Source organism: Nicotiana sylvestris, chromosome 3, assembly GCF_000393655.2.
Source record: "Nicotiana sylvestris chromosome 3, ASM39365v2, whole genome shotgun sequence".
Classification (NCBI taxonomy): domain Eukaryota; kingdom Viridiplantae; phylum Streptophyta; class Magnoliopsida; order Solanales; family Solanaceae; genus Nicotiana; species Nicotiana sylvestris.
This window is the reverse complement of record NC_091059.1, coordinates 207,468,279-207,490,236: the sequence shown is the minus strand read 5'-3', so window position 1 is coordinate 207,490,236 and position 21,958 is coordinate 207,468,279. Positions and strand designations below refer to the sequence as shown.

Below are 21,958 nucleotides of genomic sequence, written 5' to 3'. Positions count from 1 at the left end.
ACATTGGGATTCAACTATTTGTGTCACCTTAGCTGGTAGAGGGGAGAGTTGAGCCCAATAAGATTGGATACCAAATAACACTGTTTGAATCAATTGAATTCTCCCAGCATATGATAGCTTCTTTGCAGACCATGAAGACATTTTAGCCACAATCTTTGCCATGAAGGGTTGCCACTGAACCATGGTGAGCTTCTTAGTGTTTAGAAGTACCTCTAGATATTTAAAAGGAAGTTTCCCTAGTGAGTAACCTAGCAGTTGAAATAGCCTCTTTCTCCCTCTGTGTCAGTCCTCCACAATAGTCTGCAATTTTGGTTAAGTTAGCTTGCAACCCCGAGGCTGTTGAGAAAGTAGTAAAACATGCATGAAGTCTCTACGTAGATTCACTATCTCCTCAAACAAACAGCAACAGATCATCAGCGAAGCTTGGGCGAGTGATCCCCAGCCTTCTACAACTTGGATGAAATTTATAGCTTTTCTCATGTTGTAGGTCTTTAAACAGTCGACTCAACTACTCCATGGCAATGGCAAAGAGAAAATGAGATATAGGATCTCCTTGTCTCAGGCCTTTGGCTGCATTAAATGGTGCAACTGATTCTCCATTGAGTAGAATAGAGTAATTAACTGTTTTGATACATTTCATTACCCAATGAACTTCTCTGGGAACTTCAGTCCTTCCATAACTTGCTCTAGGTAGATCCACTCCAATAAGTCATAAGCTTTTTGTAGATCTACTTTTATCATACATCTAGGGGAGATATGCTTCCTACCATCAGATTTGATAAGTTCATGTGCCAGAATGATGTTGTCTGCTATCTTCCTTCCTGGAATAAACCCTGCATGAGCCTCTGAGATGATGTAGGCCATTACTTTCTGTAATCTGCTGGTGATGACCTTAGCAATAATCTTGTATAGCACTGTACAGCAAGAATAGAACTATAGTCTTTAACTGTATCTGGATATGGAACCTTAGGCACCAGAGTAAGTGCAGTGCAGTTTATAGCTTTATACAAGGTTCCTGTGATGAAAAAATCTTGCACAGTTTCACAAACTTCATTCTTAATAATGGACAGTGTCTACTTGAAAAAGACAACATTAAATCCATCAATTCCTGGAGCCTTATCATCTCCAATTGAGCTCAGTCCTTCATAGATTTCCTCTTCTGTAATTGGTGCACAAAGCTCTAGCTGCTAAGTATGTGATAAGCAAGGGCCATTTCTCATTACCAATCTATTCACTATTGGTAGTTTCGATGCTGTAGTACCCATCAAGGATTTGTAAAAGCTGAGAAATTATTTTTTGATAGCTTCAGGATCCAGAAGATTGACCCCCAACAATGATTTGATCTCAGTTATTTGCTTCTTCTGTTGCTTCTCTTTCATTACAGCTGAAAAGTACTTAGTATTTGAATCCCCTTGTTTGATCCAAGTGACTTTTGACTTCTGCTGTAGTGCACTTTCCTCTATCAAAGACCACTTCTCTAGTTGAATCAGATAGTTTTTCTCCTGATCAGCTAATACATCAGAGTAAGCATCCCCCAGTTCTTGGTTCTCCATATATTGCAGTCAAGTGCCTATATTGAATTATTCATTCATCATTGGCAATTGCCCTATCAATCCTGATACACACTCTATCATTCCCTCTATGTTTGTTTGTCCAAGTGTAGTATTCCCCTTTCCAAGAAATCTCATTTAGCAGCAGAGTGTTGCAACATTCAGAGAAATCTTTTAACTCAACTAATGATATAGTTGTTCTAGATAACCTGTCACTAGGGTGTAGGATTGCATTAAAGTCCCTACTAATTAGCCAAAGTTTATTGATTATAGATGCTATTGCTTTCAGTTGGTCCCATAATGTTTTCCTTTCTTCCACTTTATTAAAGCCATATACTACTGTGAGTATACAATCTATTCCATTCTGCCTTCCTGTCACCATACAATGAATAAATTGACTTGTACTAGCTAGATGATGTATGTTATAGGCTTTAGCATCCCACACTACCCATATTCTTCCATTCCTTGTTTCTCTGTTATAGCTTATTCTCTCCCAACCAGGAACAATCTTGTTGTCAATCAGTGGTGCTTTGTTTTCTTTCACTCTATTTTCTAGGATTCCAGCTATTTTTATGTGATTTTCTTTGAGATACTGCTTTCGTTCCTTCTGCTTGCACCTCTTATTTATTCCTCTCCAGATAATCCAAGTCATTGGGCATGTTGTTTCCCCCCCTCCTGTATCAGGGAGTTTCTGGCCTTCTCCTCTATGTCCTCCTTCATGTAGTACCTGGAATCCATTATTTTTTGAAACAGCTATATCTAGGCTTGGCCAAATTAAGTTGTTTGTTTGATGTTCTAGACTTTTACTCCCACTTGTTGTTGGTTTATGTAACGACACGACCGATCGTTTTGAGAGTTATAGCTCTGATCCCCTATTAAGTGCTTCCCCCATATCTATTTCTGCTATTGTAACTTGCCGGGAGATTTTGTTTTGGTTTTTGGAGTGTTTTGGGACACTTAGTCGCTAAACGGAGGCTTAATCTTAGAATTTAGATCGTAGTCAGAACTATGTAAAGACGACTCCGGAATAGAGTTCCATTAGCTACGTCGGGTGATTTTAGGCTTAGGGGCGTATTCGAATTATGTTTTGGAGGTCCGTAACTTATTTAGGCTTGAAGTGGCGAAAGTCAAATTTTTGAAGTTTTGGACCGGTAGTGGAATTTTTGATATCGGGGTCGAAATCCGATTCCGGAAGTTAGAGTAGGTCCATAATGTTGATTATGACTCTTGTGCAAAATTTAGGATCAATCAGACGTGGTTTGATTGATAGGTTTTGGCATCGGTTGTGGAAATTTGAAGTTTCAAGTTCTTTAAGTTTGAATTGGAGGGTGATTCGTAATTTTAGCGTTGTTTGATGTGAGTTGAGGGCTCGACTAAGTTTGTAAGGTGTTTTAGGATTGGTTGGTATATTTGGTTGAGGTCCCGGGGGCATCAGATGAGTTTTGGGTGCTTAACGGATCATTTTTGGGCTTTGGGAGTTGGTAGATTTTTTGGTGTTTTGTTGCACACAATTCCTTCAATGCGTTCGCGAGAGGAAACTCGCGTTCGCAAAGTGGAATTTATGGCAAGTGAGATTTTGTGCTTCGTTGTCGCGAAGGAGGTCCCCCATTCGCGAAGCACTAGGGAAGTTGGCATACACGTTCGTGATATAGGTCCCGCGTTCGCGCAGAAGAAATGGCCAGCTGGGTCCCCTGGCCCTTATGCCTACGCGTTCGCGATGTTGGTCCTGCGTTCGCATAGAGTTGAGTTGATAGACCTTTGCGTTCGCGACAAGGGCATCATGTTCGCGATGACAAATTTCTGGGCCAAAGCGAGCTGTGTTTCGCGAACGCGATGGGCCTTCCGCGTTTTTTGAAGAAGGATTCACTGGGCAGTATTAAACATTTCAAAAAACGAGGGTTTGGCAATTTTGATCAAAATTTGAGTTTGGGAGCTCGGATTTGGACGAGAATTTAAGGGATTTTCATAGATACCAATTGGATAATGATTCTACACTTGATTTTGGTTATATCCCACTAATTTATCATTAATTTTATCATTTAATTTTGGATTTAGGGTGAAAAATTGGGGAAAATTGAGAAAAGTTCTTAGACCGATTTTTGGGGTTTTGATCGACATTTTGGTATCGGATTTGAGTAATTTTGGTATGGTTAGACTCGTGAGTGAATGAATATTCGTATTATGTGACTTTTACCCGATTTCGAGACGTGGGCCCTAGTAGATTTTTTGGGCGATTTTCCAATTTCTTGTCTTAGCTTTGATTTCATTAGATAGATTAGTTTCTTGTAGTTATATTTATATTATGTAATTGGTTTCGGCTAGATTTGGGCCATTCAGAGTCGGATATTCGTGGAAAAAGCATTGTGACAAATTCATTTGAGCTTGGTTCGAGGTAAGTGGCTTGTCTAACTTTGTGTGGGGGAACTCCCCTTAGGATTTGGTACTGTTTTGATATGTGAGCGTCGTGTAAATGAGGTGACGAGTGCGTACACGGGCTATTTGTTGTAAAACTCCGTTTTCACTAAGTCATAACGTGTTTCTCCTTATTTAAACTACACTAGCATATGTAATTATCCTGCTTAGTTTAGAATAGCATGCCTACGTGTTTTAACTGCCTATTTGAACTTTGTGCAACATGTTTACTGAAATTTCCTGATTTTCTTGACTTGAACTTAGTCTAAACTGTAGGTTTTCTTGTTGTAACTGTTATTTCTGTTGGTTGAGCTGCATATTTACTTTGGGACTACGGAACGGTATTCCGGGAGATATCTCTATACTGCATATTTACTTTGGGACTACGGAATAGTATTCCGGGAGGTCCCCTACACATTTACGTTTGGGACTACGAGACGGTATCTCGGGAGATCCCCTGTTGTTATCTCTGTGTTTTGAGTTGTTGTCTTTCTCTGATTCCATTGTTGTTAGATTACCGTATTTATTTTAATTGCTGTATTTCATTCTATCTTGCTTTATTATATATATATATATATATATATATACCAGTAGGGGTTTGACCTAGCCTCGTCACTACTCGATCGATGTTAGGCTTGGCACTTATTGGGTACCGTTGTGGTGTACTCATGCCCTTCCCTGCACATGTTTTTTGTATGCAAATCTAGGTACCACCTATCAGCCGCATTATCAATGAGGCGAGACAGCTTGTAGACTTCAAGGTATATCTGCCGTGTCCGGAGACCTCGGAGTCCCTATCTACTCCTCCTCATGTCAAACACTTCTTGTATTTCTTTTTGTTAGACTCTAGAGTATAGAAGCACTGTTTTCTTTCTGTAGCTTATGACTTATGATATTCCAGGTTTTGGGAGAGTTTATGTACACTTCGAGAATGGTTATTGTATATGTCGAGCGGCATCTTAATTTATTATTAAAAACTTACCAGTTAGTTGTTAGTTGTTATGTTTTCGCTCCTTTTCTGCAAATGTTAGGCTTACCGAGTCGTAGAGACTAGGTGTCATCATGACGTTTCATGGAGGGATAACTTGGGTCACGACAGTTTATCAGCTTGTTTGTGAAGCTATGGTGTTCCTTTTGGCTTAACCTGCATCAATTCTCCTCCTTTAGCCTCTTTACTCTCGTTGATAGGCTGTTGATCCTTTTGATATGTTGCAGGGTGTTGTATCAGCTGCCCAGTTAGTCTCTATGTAGGAACTAGTCTTGGTCTCCTCCTTTGTACCCGATCTGCCTTCTCCTCATGTGTTGCTTTGGCACAATCATGTCCCAATTTGAAGCACATGGCACAGAAAGCAGGCTTCCACTCAAATTCAATATCCTGCTGGAATTGCCTACCAAAGGGATCATTTACTGCTGAAGATTCTAGCATAAGATACCCTAGTATGCTTGGTGGTGCATCCATCAACAAATAAAGGGTTGCCTAGTGTGCTAGTCATCCTGATCAATGAGTTACTCCCCCAGCAATTCATAACGAGCTTAGAAAACTTGACCCACAGAGGAATTTTCGTCAGAATCTCAACTTTAAAGTCAAAATCAGGAGTCCATTGTTTGAGAATAATTGGTCTGCTGCTTATGGTGTATGGACCTCCATATAGTATGTCTTGCAGATCCTCAATACTATGAAATCTCACAATATAATAACCCTCTTCGTATAGGTAAATTTCAGGTTCTGCAAAAATATTCCAATATTGAGCAATATATCTACACATATAGTTATAGCCCGGCTTTTCCCCAATCACATAAGTAATGAGTGATTTCCCCTATTTTTTGCTTCATTTTCAACCTTTTTTTTATCTAGATTAACCACAAATTTTCCATCCACAATTAAGGCGGGATATAGGTTAGGTTCATACCATGTTTAGCTGTTTGATTCCCAGCAAAAAAGGTTGTCCTTGCAGCTTCAGGTATAGCTTCTGGCGCCGGATGGGGTGCGTCAGCTTGCTGTTTGCCTTTGTCCGATGGAATCTATGGTCTGTCCTGCATTTCCTCCATTGTAATCATTACCCTAGCTTCCCCATTCGATTGAGCGATGCTCTTTGCTGAATTTGCTGAATTTGGTACCTCACTTAGTTGATTTGGTTCAAATTAAGCCTCTTCGATGCTGCTACTTTTGTATTCTGCGATCCCAAATCAGGTGACCTAGCTGGAAGGTTCCCAATTGGGGTAACTACCTTTTGTGTACTTCCTTGTTCAAGGGTTTCTGCAACCACACTTGCACTAATGGAGCTTCCTACAGTAACAGGTGGTTGATTTTTGACGGTCTTCCTCTCTTCTTAGCCATGGCATCCACGGGTCGGTGCAGGTTAGCATAACCTACACTAATGTAGAGAGAGAAAGTTATGATTCAAATATTTATTTCATTAGAGCTTTTTATAGTGCAACTTGTTTAACCGGGAAAGTTTTGACCGACTTTGAAATAACCAATTTGTTATAGAAGCAAAATGAAAGGTGTCGAAAATAGCAAATTCTACTCAATATCAAGATTTGTCCGATTTAATGCTGGTGGTGGGATTCAAGCTATCATTTCATGACATATGAATAACTTTTAATTACAACAATTACTATACTAAACGATTTAACTATTTATTACTATTCAAGTACAGTTAACTGTACTGCAGTGATCATTGATCAGAAAGACATTATTGCATTCAAACTTGTGAAATTGCAGTTTGAATTAATCTCTTGATTGATAGCTTATTTTCTTGAGAACTGTTTACCTCAAAAATACGAGTAACAATTAAACTTGATTTATGGTTTTAAAGATATGTGATTTAGTTCAATACTAATTAATAACCAAGAAGTATAATGTAAAAATGAAGGAAATAAGTAGAATCAAACCAGGGTGCAAGGCAGTCTCGACCTCGAGCTAAGGTGGCCTCAAGGTTGCTTAAGAATAGTAAAGCAAGAACAATTAAGTAAAAATACGATTCTGATGAAATATGAGCCAAAAACTAAGAGAGTATATTCATTTCCAATGATTCATGATCTGGGGGTCCCCTTTATATAATAGGGGAACCCTAAATAAGGTATATTTCTATTTATAGTAAAGAATCTTATTAGGACAGTTGTCTAACTGCCTAGTACGAATTCGTATAATTAGACCAATTTCACAATTTTGCAAACTTTACTACTCAAATCACCCCTAAAATCTCTTCAACTCCTTCAACTTCTCTGAGTTCACCCTTTCTCGATTTGCTCTTACTATAGCATCCACTCCTTCTCTTCTCTTGAATCTCTAAACCATAATGGCTAAAACATCTAAAATTGATCCTCAGAAAGAAAAGCCTATTCATCATCGTGGCCGGCTAGAGGTAGAATAGTGATGCCACCTTGTATCGAGGAGTGTATTCCTAGGCCGTGAGAACTAACTTCCAATTTTAAAATCGATAAATCTGCATCGGCACCTGGCCTATGTGAGCCATGTCTTGATACATCTGCTTGATAACTGTAGATGAGCTTGAGCAGGTGAAAAAGGACTGCAACTGGGAACAAAGATGTTGTGATCCCTTCCCCTAAAGAGGACATCACCACCCATAAGGCAGGGTACTTAAGCATGTATACCTACCCATTCACGTCAGGTCCCGTAAATCCAGCTCTGGCTTCCATAGACCCAGTGATTCTTGATTTTTGCCAACAATACCAGGTGACGTTTGGCCAGTTCTACCCTTCATTCTGGCGCATCGTCAATCCGATCAGATATTTCTCGGGCCTGGTCGAGGGGATGACTTTTACCCTTGACCACCTGATTAGGCTATACGGCTCTCGCCTTTATCGAGGTGGTCTGATAAAGCTGCAGCGCCGATCCTCGAAATCTCTTTTCTCCAGCATCGATGAGGACAAGGATCGAGGATGGATGAGCCGGTTTGTCCAAAGTAGGACCTCCGATCTGATTCCTGCTGAGAGAATGTCATTCCCCGAGGAGTGGAACATGAAACGTAAGTACAAATTTATCGATGGTGACTTAATATTCTGCTTTCCCTACTCTTTCTCGATCTCATCCTTTTCGCGATCTAATCACTTTTTGATGATGCAACTGTTTCTTATTTTCCTGGCATGGTCCCGGACCTTGTAGGTTGGGTCTGGCAATTGGCCTCCACTTCTTCATATGTGGAACGCAGTTGGCGTGACTTGGACAAGGGTCGATGGGAAGCTAAAAATCATGGTGAGTTCTCTTGTTCACATAATTATGTCTCTTAGTGAAATACTCACTTTATCATTATGCAGGCCTCGGAGACGTTGTTGCTATGCGGCCGCCCCCGCCCGGTGAAGAAAAATCCCAAAGTTTACCAAGGAAAAGGGGGTCACCTGCAAATTCCTCGAAGCCAAAATGGCTATTCGAGTCTGACTCTTGACTCTCCTGCTTAGATCGATGATTTTCAAAACCTTTCTCACCATTTGGGGTTCTTCTGAAACCCTAACCTTTAAGGTTCTTCCAATTTCTTTTAGATCTGTGTTTGCTCTAAACTTCTAAACGTTTTTCTCAAAGTTTCTTTTAAAACTCTACCTTTAAAACTTCTTATCTTTCTGATTAAGATTCTATTAAGTTATTTCGAAACTTTCTTTGATATGTTTTGCTGTGTTTATTTGTATTATCCTACTGCTTGGGTTTGCATGTTAAAACCTCTAATTTCTTTAACTGTTTCTTAAGTGAATTTTGTTTGCCTGAGTTTTGTCTGATCTATCTATTTATCCTCTTTTTAAAACCCTCCCATTGTGGAAAATCTTATGGTTTTGGGTCTGAGACTATTCGTTTAAGTGCATAAGTTCTTTTCGAAATCTCTTGTGCATTTTGTGTGATTCTTCTGATTCTGGGTTTTTATCCTCTCTTTAACTCGCCTATGTTGAAAGCCCTAATTCTTCTAGGGTTCTTCATTTGACTTTGTGACTGCCTTGCTCTCGTTTGAGTTTCTGTGACTATCTCGCTTCGAATGTGTTTCTACTGAGTTTCGTATGCCTAACTTACATGCTTGTGTTCGTCTTGACTAGTCAAGACTTGCCTCTTTGCTTGCTATGTCTGGTTACTCATATCTCACTCTATTTATATGCTAAAACGGAACTCATGACTCTCTCTTTGACTGACTCTGAGTTCCCTATTTCTTGGCTTGATTTGAAATCTTCCCTTTAAACTTTCGATTCTCCTATTTTAACTTGGGTTATTTGCTTATTTATAGGAACCCATGTGATTATCCTTAAATCAGTAATTTCAAATCCTTGACTCCTTGATTTACTATGTGATGATTGTCTCCATATTCTGCAAATTTATTGTGTTTCTTACCTTATTTGGTTAACCGAGTATTTTTTACTGATTCTTGCTTGGCTGTTTCCCTAATTGAACCCCTATGTACTTACCCTTAATCATCTATTCTGTACATGATGCTCTACTTGATTTCTTTCCTTAAACATTTTCTGTCCATTACCGTTGGTTGATTGCTCCCTAATTGAAGGAATACTTGCATTGATTTCTTTCCTTATTTGTTACTTGTTCTCACCGTTTGAACTGATTCCCTCAAATTAAGGGAGCGCTTGTACTGATTTTTTCTTTAATTGATTCTGAGTTCCATAATTACTATACAATTGTAATTCTTGCCTTATTTTACATAGTTTCAAACTACTATATATACATACTCTCTCATTAACACAAACACACGAATACTCTTAGTTCTAAACTCACTTGCAATCAAAAACATTCTCTCTTGCTTTACTACTTCTACTGTGGCCTATTTAGCTGGCTGAAAGCCAAAGCTATATTTCAAAAATCCTGCCACCTTTCTTTACTACGTTTTGCTTCTTTGAACTGGTATGTCCTATTTAAGTTTTCAGCCTCAACAACAACATGGTTACTTAATGTTCTTGCATTCTTGTTTGCCTACTGATAGGAATGGGATGGGTAATAGCATGCAATAAGTAATCGAGACCAATCCGCGCTTTAATACTTTAATAGGGTGGGAAGGGTAGATATGGATATGATGACCACACGATAATGTCACGTGTAGCCCCTCATTGAGGAGTGATTACCGGACATTGTGTGGGGGTGATCCATATTTTTAATAAACCTAGCACCCCCCTTCCTTTTATTCTTATTTTTGTATCGTTGTAATTCCTTATTTAAAGAAAATCAGCTCTTTTAATTGTCCTTTCAAACTTTGTTTACTTTCAAACCATTATGTATTGAAATCCCCTCTTATTTGAGCCTTATCTGCTTATATGTTAATTGCACCCAAATTCACAATAACTGTCTGGTCGAAAACCACACTAGTGGATTCTGAGGGGTGCCTAACACCTTCCCCTTAGAATAATTTCAAGCCCTTACCCTATCCCTGGTTATTCAAATCGAACTCCATTGTTGTCCTAATGCACCCTAATCATTAGGTGGCGACTCTTCAAATGCAAACCCAGTTCCCAAAAGGAACGAGTTGTCCCTCCAAATATTATAAACCCGATTTCGCGAGAAAAATGGGGCGCGACAATACCAAATACCTCCACCCACATACCAAACACCCCCACCCACATACCAAGCACCTTCACCTACATATCAACCCTTATCTCCCAGATATTCCCAATTGGTCGTTGTCTATCATACCTATAATTCCCAACCATCTCATTTCTAGTCACCTCCAACTCGCCAAAATTATCCAAGACCGCGACCCAATTTTGACCGCAAACCACCCAGACAATACACCGTTATTGCTGAACCCATTGACCAGCTATATGAAAGGTTGAAAGATGCTGGTATGTCACTCTTATTCCCGCTGTAGTAGTAGAGAACCCGTCCCAATGGGTCAACCCAAACAAAACCTGTGCATACCATTCCAGTATGAAGGGGCACACCATTGACGAGTGCCGAATATTGAAAGATAAAATCCACACACTGATGCACAATGATGTCATACAGGTGAAAGAAGCTGCACCCAATGGCCACAACAATCCTCTCCCAGATCATAAGAGTGGTGGGATACATGTGATAGAGATGGACGAGGAATGGGATCCTGAGGGGTTAATCGGGCTTATTCGAGAAGGCGATGACTTTAAACCCGCAGTCACACTTACTCCTATTGTAGTACAGACTTGGCCACCAACCGAGGTTGAGGTAGATGCATCAGTTTCATTTGAGGAAGAGGTAGCTCCACTTGCGACCACCCTTGTTCCATTTGAAGTGGAAGTGGCCACATCTTTCACAGCGACAGTATCAACCACGCCTCCTTTCAATTCAAAAGAAATACCCTGGGATTACGTTGCCGAAGCTAGGAAAGGCAAAGATGGAGGAATCGGATGGTGCACAAGGAATGACTAGGACCGGAAGAATCTATACACTTGAACACTTGGGAGGACCAAGTAAGGATGCCGCTACCAAGCAGCCTGTCATTGAAACAGGACCAGATGACCTTTGGAGGAAAGTACAAGTGAGGGAATACTCCGTCATTGATCATTTGAACAAAACCCCAGCTCAGATATCCATCCTATCACTATTGCAAAATTCAGAGGCGCACAGGAATGCTCTAATGAAGGTGTTGAGTGAAGCTTACGTACCCAACAATATCACCAGCGGAGAGATGGCCAACAAGGGAGGGCAGGTGCTGGAAAGTCATAAGATAATCTTCCGCGAGGATGAGCTACCACATAAGGGTTGAATCATAGCCGAGCATTACATATCACGGTACAATTTGAAGACAAATTCATTGCTAGAGTTCTGATGATGGAGGTTCAAGCCTCAACATTTGTCCATTGGATACTCTAAAAAGATTGGGTAAAGGTTTCCATTAAATACGGACAGGAAGCATGAACGTGAAAGCCTTTGATGGGTCTCAAAGGGCCACGATTGGGAAGATTAATCTTTGTCTGCAGATGAGGCCAACATGGTTCGACGTTGAATTCCAAGTACTTGACATATCAGCTTCATACAATCTTCTGTTGGGTCTACCATGGATACACGCTGATGTGGTTGTGGCTTCCACACTACACGAAGCCATGAAATTTGAATGGAACCATCAGGAGGTGATCATTCACGGGGACGGGAGTAACCTCATTTACACCAGTCAAACCATCCCGGTTATCGGGAACAGAAGAAGGCTAGGAGGGGAAACCTATTATCACATCGAACTTGTCAATGCTGTTGAGAAAGACAAATGGTGGAGTAACAAAATAGAAAGCATACTGGCTTGGTCTGGGTATGAGTCCGGCAAAGGGCTTGGGAAGAATCTCCAGGGTATTACCAAACCGATACAGATGAAACGTCATGTACTACCTTCGGGCTCGGATACCAATATACATGGCAAGAGTATGATGATTGGTCGCCTCCATGGCATGGACCCTATTACCCTCTCAAGCAACCAGTGCCACATCTGGGTCAAACTTTCCACCAAGCTGATACAATATGGGGAACTACAGAAGAAAAAGCATTAGATGGGATGAGGAATCTATTCCTGGAGGACAAAGACGTGGATTGTAGTGCAATAATTGAGGAGGAGGATGAGGAAAAAGGCCTCACTATTCAGTGATTTGGGACCATTTTTGGGGTTTATGGTGAGGCAGACCTGGGGCATTAGAAGCCCACTTGTTTAGGCCCAGGTTTGGGAATCAAGTGGCTTGCATTGGTTTAGGCGAGGAAAGCTAATACTAGGAATTCAAAGGGTAATTTAGGGAGTTTGGATAAAAGGAATCTGTCCTAACTAACTAGGAAGCTGCTAGGAATGTGGGTAATGGGGCTGACTTAACAAACAGACTAAAAATCAAGGTCTAAGTTGAAAAAATGAAAATTGGGGAAGGGGTAATTGGTAAAACTTAAAACCAATTCTGTTGCCCTAGGACCTTCTATATATGTTTGCTTTTCATAAAAATGAGGAGAGTTTTTAGAAAACTAAGAGCTAGAAACGGCTGAAGAAATACAAACATTGAGAGAGTCTGAAAAATCAGGAAAAAAAATACAAAAAAAATCACCATTACTATTCTATTGAAGTTGGCATTTTCATTTTTCTTTTGTTCTTAAATTGCTCCTTATTTCTGGGTTCCAAAACATGAAAAGCTGACTGTTGAGCTGTTGTTGGTTGCTGTTTTAAGATCTGCTATTGATTGCTAGTTCCCTGCTGAATTACTGCTAATCTCACCTTCTTCTTTTAAATTTTTGTAGTTGTTTTGGTCGTATCCAGGTACACTTTCGAACCCTTGGAGTGGAAATGTTGATTATTGAATGAAAGATGGTGTTCCAATGTCTAAATTTCAACCTTATTTAAAGCTTGATTTTAGTATTCGTGTCATAGCTCAATTTTGTCAATTAGTCTTGTTTAAAGTTTAACTGAACTTGGTATAATTTCAGTGAATGTTATGTAGTTGTTTGTAATCGTAAGTTTGGACTTTCAGTTTAATTCATAAGCTCAAGTGTATATGTCAACAATATGGATTTATTTTGTTTAATTTCTGATGTAATTGGAGCCAACCTACCAGTACTTATTGATGTGTTTTTTAGTTAAAGATCATATAAGTTCTCTTTGAAAACCTTTTGCAAAACATTTCCATTGATTCAAGATAGGATGTGGAAATTTGTTGGGTTTTGTTAAAAACTTTGGCCTATTCTTCTCGTTTGTGACTATCAAGTCAGCTAAGGCTAGTTTTGGCAGATTTGCATTCTTATAAGAATCAAATATTTTCTAATATAGTTTTTTTTGTGCCTATTTGGTCATTTGTTAGGATTCATTATTTTGGATAAGTTTCCGTTAGCTTCATTCTTCTGTTGGAAAACAAGTAGTTCGAGAATTGCTATGAATTTGGTTAAGTTACTTAGGTTTGTTTTATTTCCTTATTAGGTCGTTTGGTTAGTATCTACATTGATTGGATCATTGTCTATTTAGTAAGATATGGAGTTCATCAGTTAAAATAGCATGTGACTGAATATATATGCCTTTTATATATCAATCTAGATGTGGCAATCTTCAGTAATTAATTTATGCATAGTCTTGGATTCAAATATAGGCAAGGGGATTAGTCATTGTGATTATAATTGGATTAACTGATTTGATCAGAAGTTGGACTATCAACTGTCTTACATTTTTATTGGATTTTGTCAATGTGTAGTGGGCCTGACCCGCCGAGGGGCCCAGCAGAGGTTATTAAACCTTATTTGTTTCATCTTAATAAAGGCCTGCCATTTTAGAAAAGCCATGGAACGGCCGATTTGGATTGTTCGCCCAATCGTATCTTTATTTGGGATCACTTAGAGTCCTTTAATGTGATGTTTAATTAATTTTAACTCCTCAAGCATGTATACAATTAGAAATCCTTGGAAATAATTTGAGGCGTGCCATGCCAAACAAAACCCCTAAGCCCATGACCCTCACAAAACTAGTTAGCTTTTATAGAAAATTTGAGGTGTGTCATTTTTATTAAATAACCCATGACCCTCATGTTATTATTACTAACTTTTTAAAAATCGAGGTGCGCCCTCAATTGAATTTTTCATGGCCCTCGCGAACTTTGTTATTTATTTGAACTTTCGTAGTTTTTTTAGGCGCGTTCTTTAAATCGATTTTCCTTTAATTATTAATTCAGGTGTACATTTCATGTGACCCAGTTTCGCTTCTTAACAACGTTAAATAGAACGTGTAGCGAACCGCGGGTGCATTTCATGTGGCGTGGTTCAAGGCATATTTTAAATAACGTTGAAACTTCCTAAAAGTGTTTTAAAATAATTAAAAGTGGTTAATAAATTAAAAATGCACAATAGTTTAAACATGTAATAAATCGGATAATAGGCCATTTTTAACAGTTTATCTGACCGTGCTAGAACCACGGAACCCTGGAATGACTAATACCTTCTCCCGGGTTAACAGAATTTCTGGTTCGCAGACTTTAAAATGAAAATCGAATTTTCTCAACTTGGGATTTAAAATAAATCGGTGACTTGGAACAACAATTAAACTATTCCAAGTGGCGACCCTAAATTAAATAAATAATCCCATTTCGAATAATGTCACTTAAAGTGAAAAAACTCCTTTATATGCCCTCGGGGTGTAAAAAAGAGGTGACAATGGCCTCGGGCATATCAATGTTCGGACACTCTTTAATCATGGTACGATATCTTTCCTAAATCTCGTGCAATGGCTCATTGGGTTCTTTCTTGAAGGCAAGAATCTCATCCCGAAGCGTTACCATATGTCCCGGAGAGAAGAATTTGGAAATGAACTTTTCTGCCAACTCATCCCAAGTGGTGATAGAATGGTTGGGCAACCTCTCTAACCAGTCCAATGCTTTTCCCCGTAGAGAAAAGGGAAATAGGCTCAACCTCAGCGCGTCCTCAGAAACATTTGTTTCCTTGCTCCCTCAACAAGTATCCATGAACCCCTTGAGATGCTTGTAGGCATTTTGATTCGGAGCCCCAGTGAAGAAACCTCGTTGTTCAAATAGTGTAAGCATCACGTTGGTGATTTGGAAGTTGCCCGCCTAATGCGGGGCGGGACTATAGCACTTGTATAACCCTCATTTGGCAATTGTCGGTGGACTATTGCTCTTGGTAGAGGTGGGGGAGGGACGGGCACATTATCGTGAGGTGGGATGCCTCGTCTATTAGCTTGTGGTTTAATAGGAACCTCATCCATTGCATCATCGTCCACATCTTCCCCCAATGGCACATTTCCAATGGGATCGTTGTTGAGAGCCATTTTCATACCTAAAATCAATTCAAACACAAATTAGTAACTCGGAAGGAAAGAAAGACCAAACACACAAGAACCTATATATAAAGCTAAATTTGTTTAACTCCCCGGCAACGACACCAAAAATTGATCTTGCCCAAACTCACACCACAAATAGATAGCGAGGCAGTCGAAGCAATAATAAACCCAACACGAGTCGGGATCGAATCCACAAGGAGTTAGAGTTTGGATTAGGTATATAACTAGAGCTAATGTATGATGTGCCTTAGATTAGACTTTCACATATTCATTGTTTATTTTCTATTTCTACTTTTAGCTATGGATTGCAACTAATAACTAGAAGGCAGTGTTTTTAGTTCTGAGTGTTTTTCAAATGATAAAAAATCTAGGGTCATGACTTCCACCTAGATGGCTACCTAACGGGTTGTAAACTATATGGTTAGTTTGATTTATCGGGTTTGTGGTATAGTAAACACACGCAATTGCTCACTCTATACCTCTCGGTAGTTTGAGTGATTTTGCCCGATTTGACTTTCTCAATCCCAAATGGGTATTTGCACAAATCAAGTGATATATGCTCAAGTCGGGTCTTACTATCTCTAGATTTGACCCTTTAATTGGGGCTATCAATTTCTTGAATTCACCCCAATTCCTTGCTAGCCAAGTTTTCCTAAACCTAATCTCTCTTTCTCAAGCAAAGATTAGGTCAAAAAGGCATGAATCAACATTTACAACCATTAATTCTAGAATTTAAGCATAAACACGGCTAGATATCAATCGGTAAATACTTACCCACACCGGGTGTGGTGTGATTAAGTATTTACCATATCACTAACCCAATCACAAACAAGCTCTAAAACTAAATACCCATTAATTATCCACACTAGGGTTGAGCCACAACCCTAACTAAAGATATAGCTACTCATAAAAAATGAAGAAATACAAGAAGAAATTAAGGTAGAATGCATAATTATAGATTAAACAAAAAAAACTAATGTTAAGAAGTCAATCTATTATAAATTTACTCAAAGAAGTAAAGAAAAACGTTTAGGTGCACCTCTGCAAACTAGAACTTAACCTAAAAATGATAAAATATTGTATTTATACTAACCTGAAAATATCTAACAAAAATGCCCATACTGAGGTTATGCGGCCACATAATTCTGATGCGGACCGCAAAATGGACTTATGTGTTCGCATAATTCTGGTGCGATCCGCACACTTGGGAACTTCGGACTGGAACTTGAGGCCTTCTGTGGTCCGCATAAAAATTGTTGCGGACGCACATAGGATTTTGCGACCACACAAAAGTAATGCGGTCCGCACTCTTCATCTTTTGGACTTTGATCAACTCTCTGATTCTTCAATCTTGCGGACCGCTTAATAATGATTGCGGCCGCACTTGATCTCCTACGATCGCATATTTTTGATGCGGTCTGCACTGTCTGAGCTGTCTAAAACCCCTTTCTCTGAATCTCATTCTGCGGCGCACTAGAATAGTGCGGTCCGCACTGCTAGCCTCATTGACCAATTTTGGCGCTTGTTCACTTTTGACTCCTTTATGAGTTGATTTTGCCTTCTTTGGCTCGTTTCCCAATATTCCTACAAGTAAACATATTTTGTTAGTTTCCGGAAATACCTTTAAGCATTTTTGAGCTAAAACGCAAATAAAAGAGAGAAATTAAGCAGTCAAAATCCCTACTTAGTATCACATATGTATCATATTTGTATCAATTGTGTATCACATGTATATCCATGTATACCTACATGCGTGATACATGTTTGATACGTGTGTCACTGAAGAATTTTTTGAACTTGATTTAATTACGAATTTTGATACAAAACCAGTCCAAATCACCTCCAATCTTCCTCAAATTTTGTATATTACTTATCTATATGTTTTCAATGAATTTCAACTATACCCATTGAAAACGTTTCTTTTTTTCTTAGATTTTTGGAATATTATATTTTTTATTTTGTATTTCATCACCTTATTTGCTACTTCATTCATGATATTTCCTTTCCGTCTTGCATCTAATGTTGTTAATCATGCTTGAAAATATGAAAGGTGATTTTTGCATGTGATTCTTCGATAGAGAACCTTATTTATTTGGTTTTTCAATTTTTATATGTATTTGGCTAATTTTGGTATGTCTATAACTAATGGCTAGAGGTTGGTAAGTTGAAACTTATTTAGGATATTTGTGTAAGTTTCCCTAACATAAAACCGTATGCAGTTTGGCATACCGAAAAGAATTGTTTTTTTTGTACTATCTGATCAGTCAGCAGAGGCCCAAATATCAACATTATGCTTGAACATCTGCAAATAAGAAAGTTATTAACTTTGGTGTAAAAATAGCATGGGCTAGCCAGCTTTCAGATTTGTCATTCAAAAATAGTCAGCGTTTGCAAAGTTATTGAAAAATAGCCACTATTTTGTTGCAACACGGAAAATTTCAGCATAATATACTGGAGATCAGTGCACATGTGTATGAACTTCCAGCATATTATGATGGAACTCCAACACGCGAAAAGTTCCAATATAATATACTGGAGATTGGAGCACCGGTGCTCCAATCTCCAGTATATTATGCTGGACCGGTATATTATACTGGAACTCCAGTATATTATACTGGAGTATTTTTCCGAATTTTGAACAGTGTTTTCGTTCAGATTTATCTTTACATGAAAAGTTGCTAAATTTCGATCACTTTTGAAACTGTGGTTATTTTTAAATGACCACTTGTAAATATGGCTATTTTTGAATTTCGATATATTCAAAGAAAAAATGCTAAAGTTTAATTTCCTAATTTAAGTACTCAAGTCAAGTGAAAATGAAAATAAAATAATCAAGAAATACTAAGTATTACTGATGAAGTTTAATTCGCAAATTCAAGTCAACAAACCATAATATACTAAGTGAGAATGATAGTAAATTGGTGGGGGTGAAAAGGACAGTAAATTTACCACCTAATTCTTTGTTAATCAGCATTTTGAGCCAGTGGTCAAAAAATTTCAGAGCAACCGTAGATTGATAACTTGTTTAACATTACATAAGGATTATGAAATGAAGTTGTCGGGTTACATATTATGCTAGAACAAGTGGCTGAATTGGACTTCCGAACTACTGTCAAATATGTGAGCCCATAATTGTTGTTAGGTCGTCCACAAGCCCAACTCCATCTCGTTGGAGCTTCTTAGCCCAATAGTCTTGTGGTTTGCAGGCCCCAAAGTATTTTAATCTCATGCAGCTAGTCCTTTCCTTTCAAAGAAGGAAGTTTTAAATTGGTCCAAAGTAAACGATAAAATGGCACCAGGTGACAACACATAACCGGAATTGGCAAATTTTTAGTCTTATATTAAGTTTGGCAAAGATAGCCCCAAAAATTGGCATTATATAGTCAAATTCTAAAAAAAATTACACTCTTATATATTCTCTCTCAAATAATTGACCCCAAATCGTCTGCCCCCCACCCCCACTCTGCCGCTCACTTCTCTTCTTGTTCACTATTTCCCTCTCCCTTTCTCTCCTTGTATTTCTTCTTCTATCGCTTCTCTTTCGCTATCATAGTTTAGCAAAAATTCTTGCAAATTATGCAAAAAAAAAATAGTGGGATGAAAAGGTAAGTCGATCTCACATCAGAGGAAATCAGAAGCAAAAACTAAGAGAGAAAAAAATACATTTCAATTTTGTTTTTCTTCTCTCTTCTTTTTTTGGTTGGATTGAACGAGTGTGTGCGATTGAAATTGGTTGAAAATACCTAAACGAGGCTATATACAAATTTGAGCAAGATTAGAAGTGATTTAGACTGATTTTAGGTTTTAAAAAATCGGACTAAAAATCCAACTTCGTATATCGTGTATATCACATTGTATATCGTGTATATCACAAACAGGTTTTTAAGGACATCTATATCACTTTGTATATCGTGTATATCACAAACAGGTTTTTAAGGACATCTATATCACTTTGTATATCGTGTATACAACATAAATTTTTTATGGACGCCCGTGTATATCACATTGTATTTCGTATATATAATACAAATTTTCATGGATATGCACAGATACACATGAGATATCACCGATGTACATAGAGATATACATGGGATACAATGGGGGATACATGTGTGGAGTCGTCTTGAACTTGAGTTTTCAATCTGAAATGTGTTATACAAAGAAGGAAAATAAAATTTTAATATACTTTTTAATATACACATTATTATTATGTTATACACGATGATATACAAATAATATATTTATTGTCGTGTTATATATATTTAAATATACAGATAAAAAACTAGAAAAAATATTATAAAAATATTTGGAAATTTTTTCGGACACTACTGAAGGAAATGGAACCTAATTTCTAGGATGATGGTTGCTATGAGAGAAGAGAGAGAGGATTTTAAATAATTTTGCTGGGGCTTATTTTTAGGATGGTAGTTGAACCATTAGATGAAAGAGAATAACTTTAGGCTACCATATGCCAAATCCTAAAACGTTGGCTTTTTTATGCCAATTATTGTACCTAGTTGTCATACCATGCCAAACAAAGTAAACCTCCCTCAGTTTTTGGGTTCTCGATCTATCCTATGTTTTTCACAAAAGTCTTAGATATTTATGTTTCTGAATTGGCCCAAAATAAACTACATTCATTTTTACCTTTTCAAGTCGGTACTAAATGGGAGCTTTGCATATATACTCAGCTTTAGATTTATTATCGAAGTTATATCTATATTACATAAAAATTTATAATATTATCCGCTTTAAGATCAGGTTTAGATTTAACGGGCCTGACATTGGAAAAATTCATTTACGAAGTTGCAAACTAAAGATGCATTTAAAAATATTTTAGTCTAAAGTGCAGCTAATATTTACATGCACTTAAGACTTTTTTACTCTTAAGTACAAAAATTGCACTTAAAAAGCACTTAAGACTTAATTGGTCTGAAGTGCAATTAATTTTTCATACACTTAAGACTTTTATTATGAAGTGCAAATTACTCGTAAACATAAACTTGTTATTCGAATTTCAACAATTCAATACACAGTTCAATACCCAAATCTACTCTAAATGAGCTTAGGTTTGAAACATAACATTCAAATATCATGAAGAATAAACTTCAATTATCAATTGTCAAAATAACAACATGTCTAACAAAACCGTTTTGCAACTAATAATAATAAGAAGAAAAAGCCCTAAGCAGTAGCAAAGTAAGGAGCGTCATATCACTTCACTACTGTAAAACACCTAAATCGATTTAAAATATGCTAACAAATGCCATGTTAATCCATTGCCTCCTTTATTTTCATAGCAACTAAGAAGAAGAAGAAGAAGAAGAAGAAAAAGGAGGAGAAAAAAATTCTGAAATTGTTTATACTTTCAAAATTAATTTTACTTTTTAAAAAAATGAGTATAGGAGAATGACCATAAAGATCGTCCCATGAAATTTGTACCTTCTAAATATTGCATTTGCCCTTCCAAAGGCCTCACTTTATAATAGTGAAATTGGCCATAAGCGGTTGCAATATAATGCAACTTAATTTTTTTGTTTGTAATTAATTAGGCTTCTATTAATCACCAAAGCAATTACAAATTATTAGTTTAGCACAACTCATCTAGCTAATTTCAAAAAGAAGAAACATAATTAGAGATCTCATATTTCCTATACAACATTGCTATGTGTAGTTTAAGTAGAAACTTAGAAAACTAGCTTTTGCATTAAGTATTTCATTTCCCCAGCAGCCCTGCAGCTACAGACACATGCTATCTCTTGTGTCACTCCTTTACAATCTCTGGCCATCGCTTCAAATACTTCCTCTCATTTCATATGGCATATATAACTTCAGCATATATCATGTTAGTGAGTTTGGCCTTTGTTGTCTTCCCTTGTATACTTATAATAATCTCTTGGAATTGTAGTTCCCAGTTGTTGCCACCATAGAGTTGTTGTTGCGCCCACTTGCTGACTTTGTTCCAAATTGCCTTAGCATATCTACATTCAGAAAATAAATGGTTTCTTGATTCATTATGAGCTTGACACATTGCACATACAGCTTGTACATTAAGGCCCCATCTCAGCAATATATCCATTGTTAGAAGTTTGTCCTGGCATTTCAGCCACATTGTGAATAAGGCTTTTGGTCTTGCAAAGTTCTAGAACATTAGTTTTCTCCACCTTACCTTTGGGTATTCTGGTATCAGTTATAAGTATATTTGTTTAATGACACTCTTATGTTCAGAAATGGGTCTGTTCAGCTGCCCAATGGTATCTCTTTCCCCCAGAATTTTCC

At 37.8% G+C, this 21,958-nt stretch overlaps 1 protein-coding gene across 1 annotated transcript; it reads right to left on the bottom strand.

Moving 5' to 3' along the window:
* Positions 1 to 1,584: 1,584 nt before the first annotated feature.
* Positions 1,585 to 5,421, bottom strand: LOC138888611 (uncharacterized). The gene is made up of 2 exons (XM_070170505.1): positions 5,242 to 5,421; positions 1,585 to 2,277 (listed from the first exon to the last, which is right to left on the bottom strand). The coding sequence occupies exons 1-2, from the start codon at positions 5,419 to 5,421 to the stop codon at positions 1,585 to 1,587; spliced, it is 873 nt and encodes a 290-aa protein (XP_070026606.1).
* Positions 5,422 to 21,958: the final 16,537 nt, after the last annotated feature.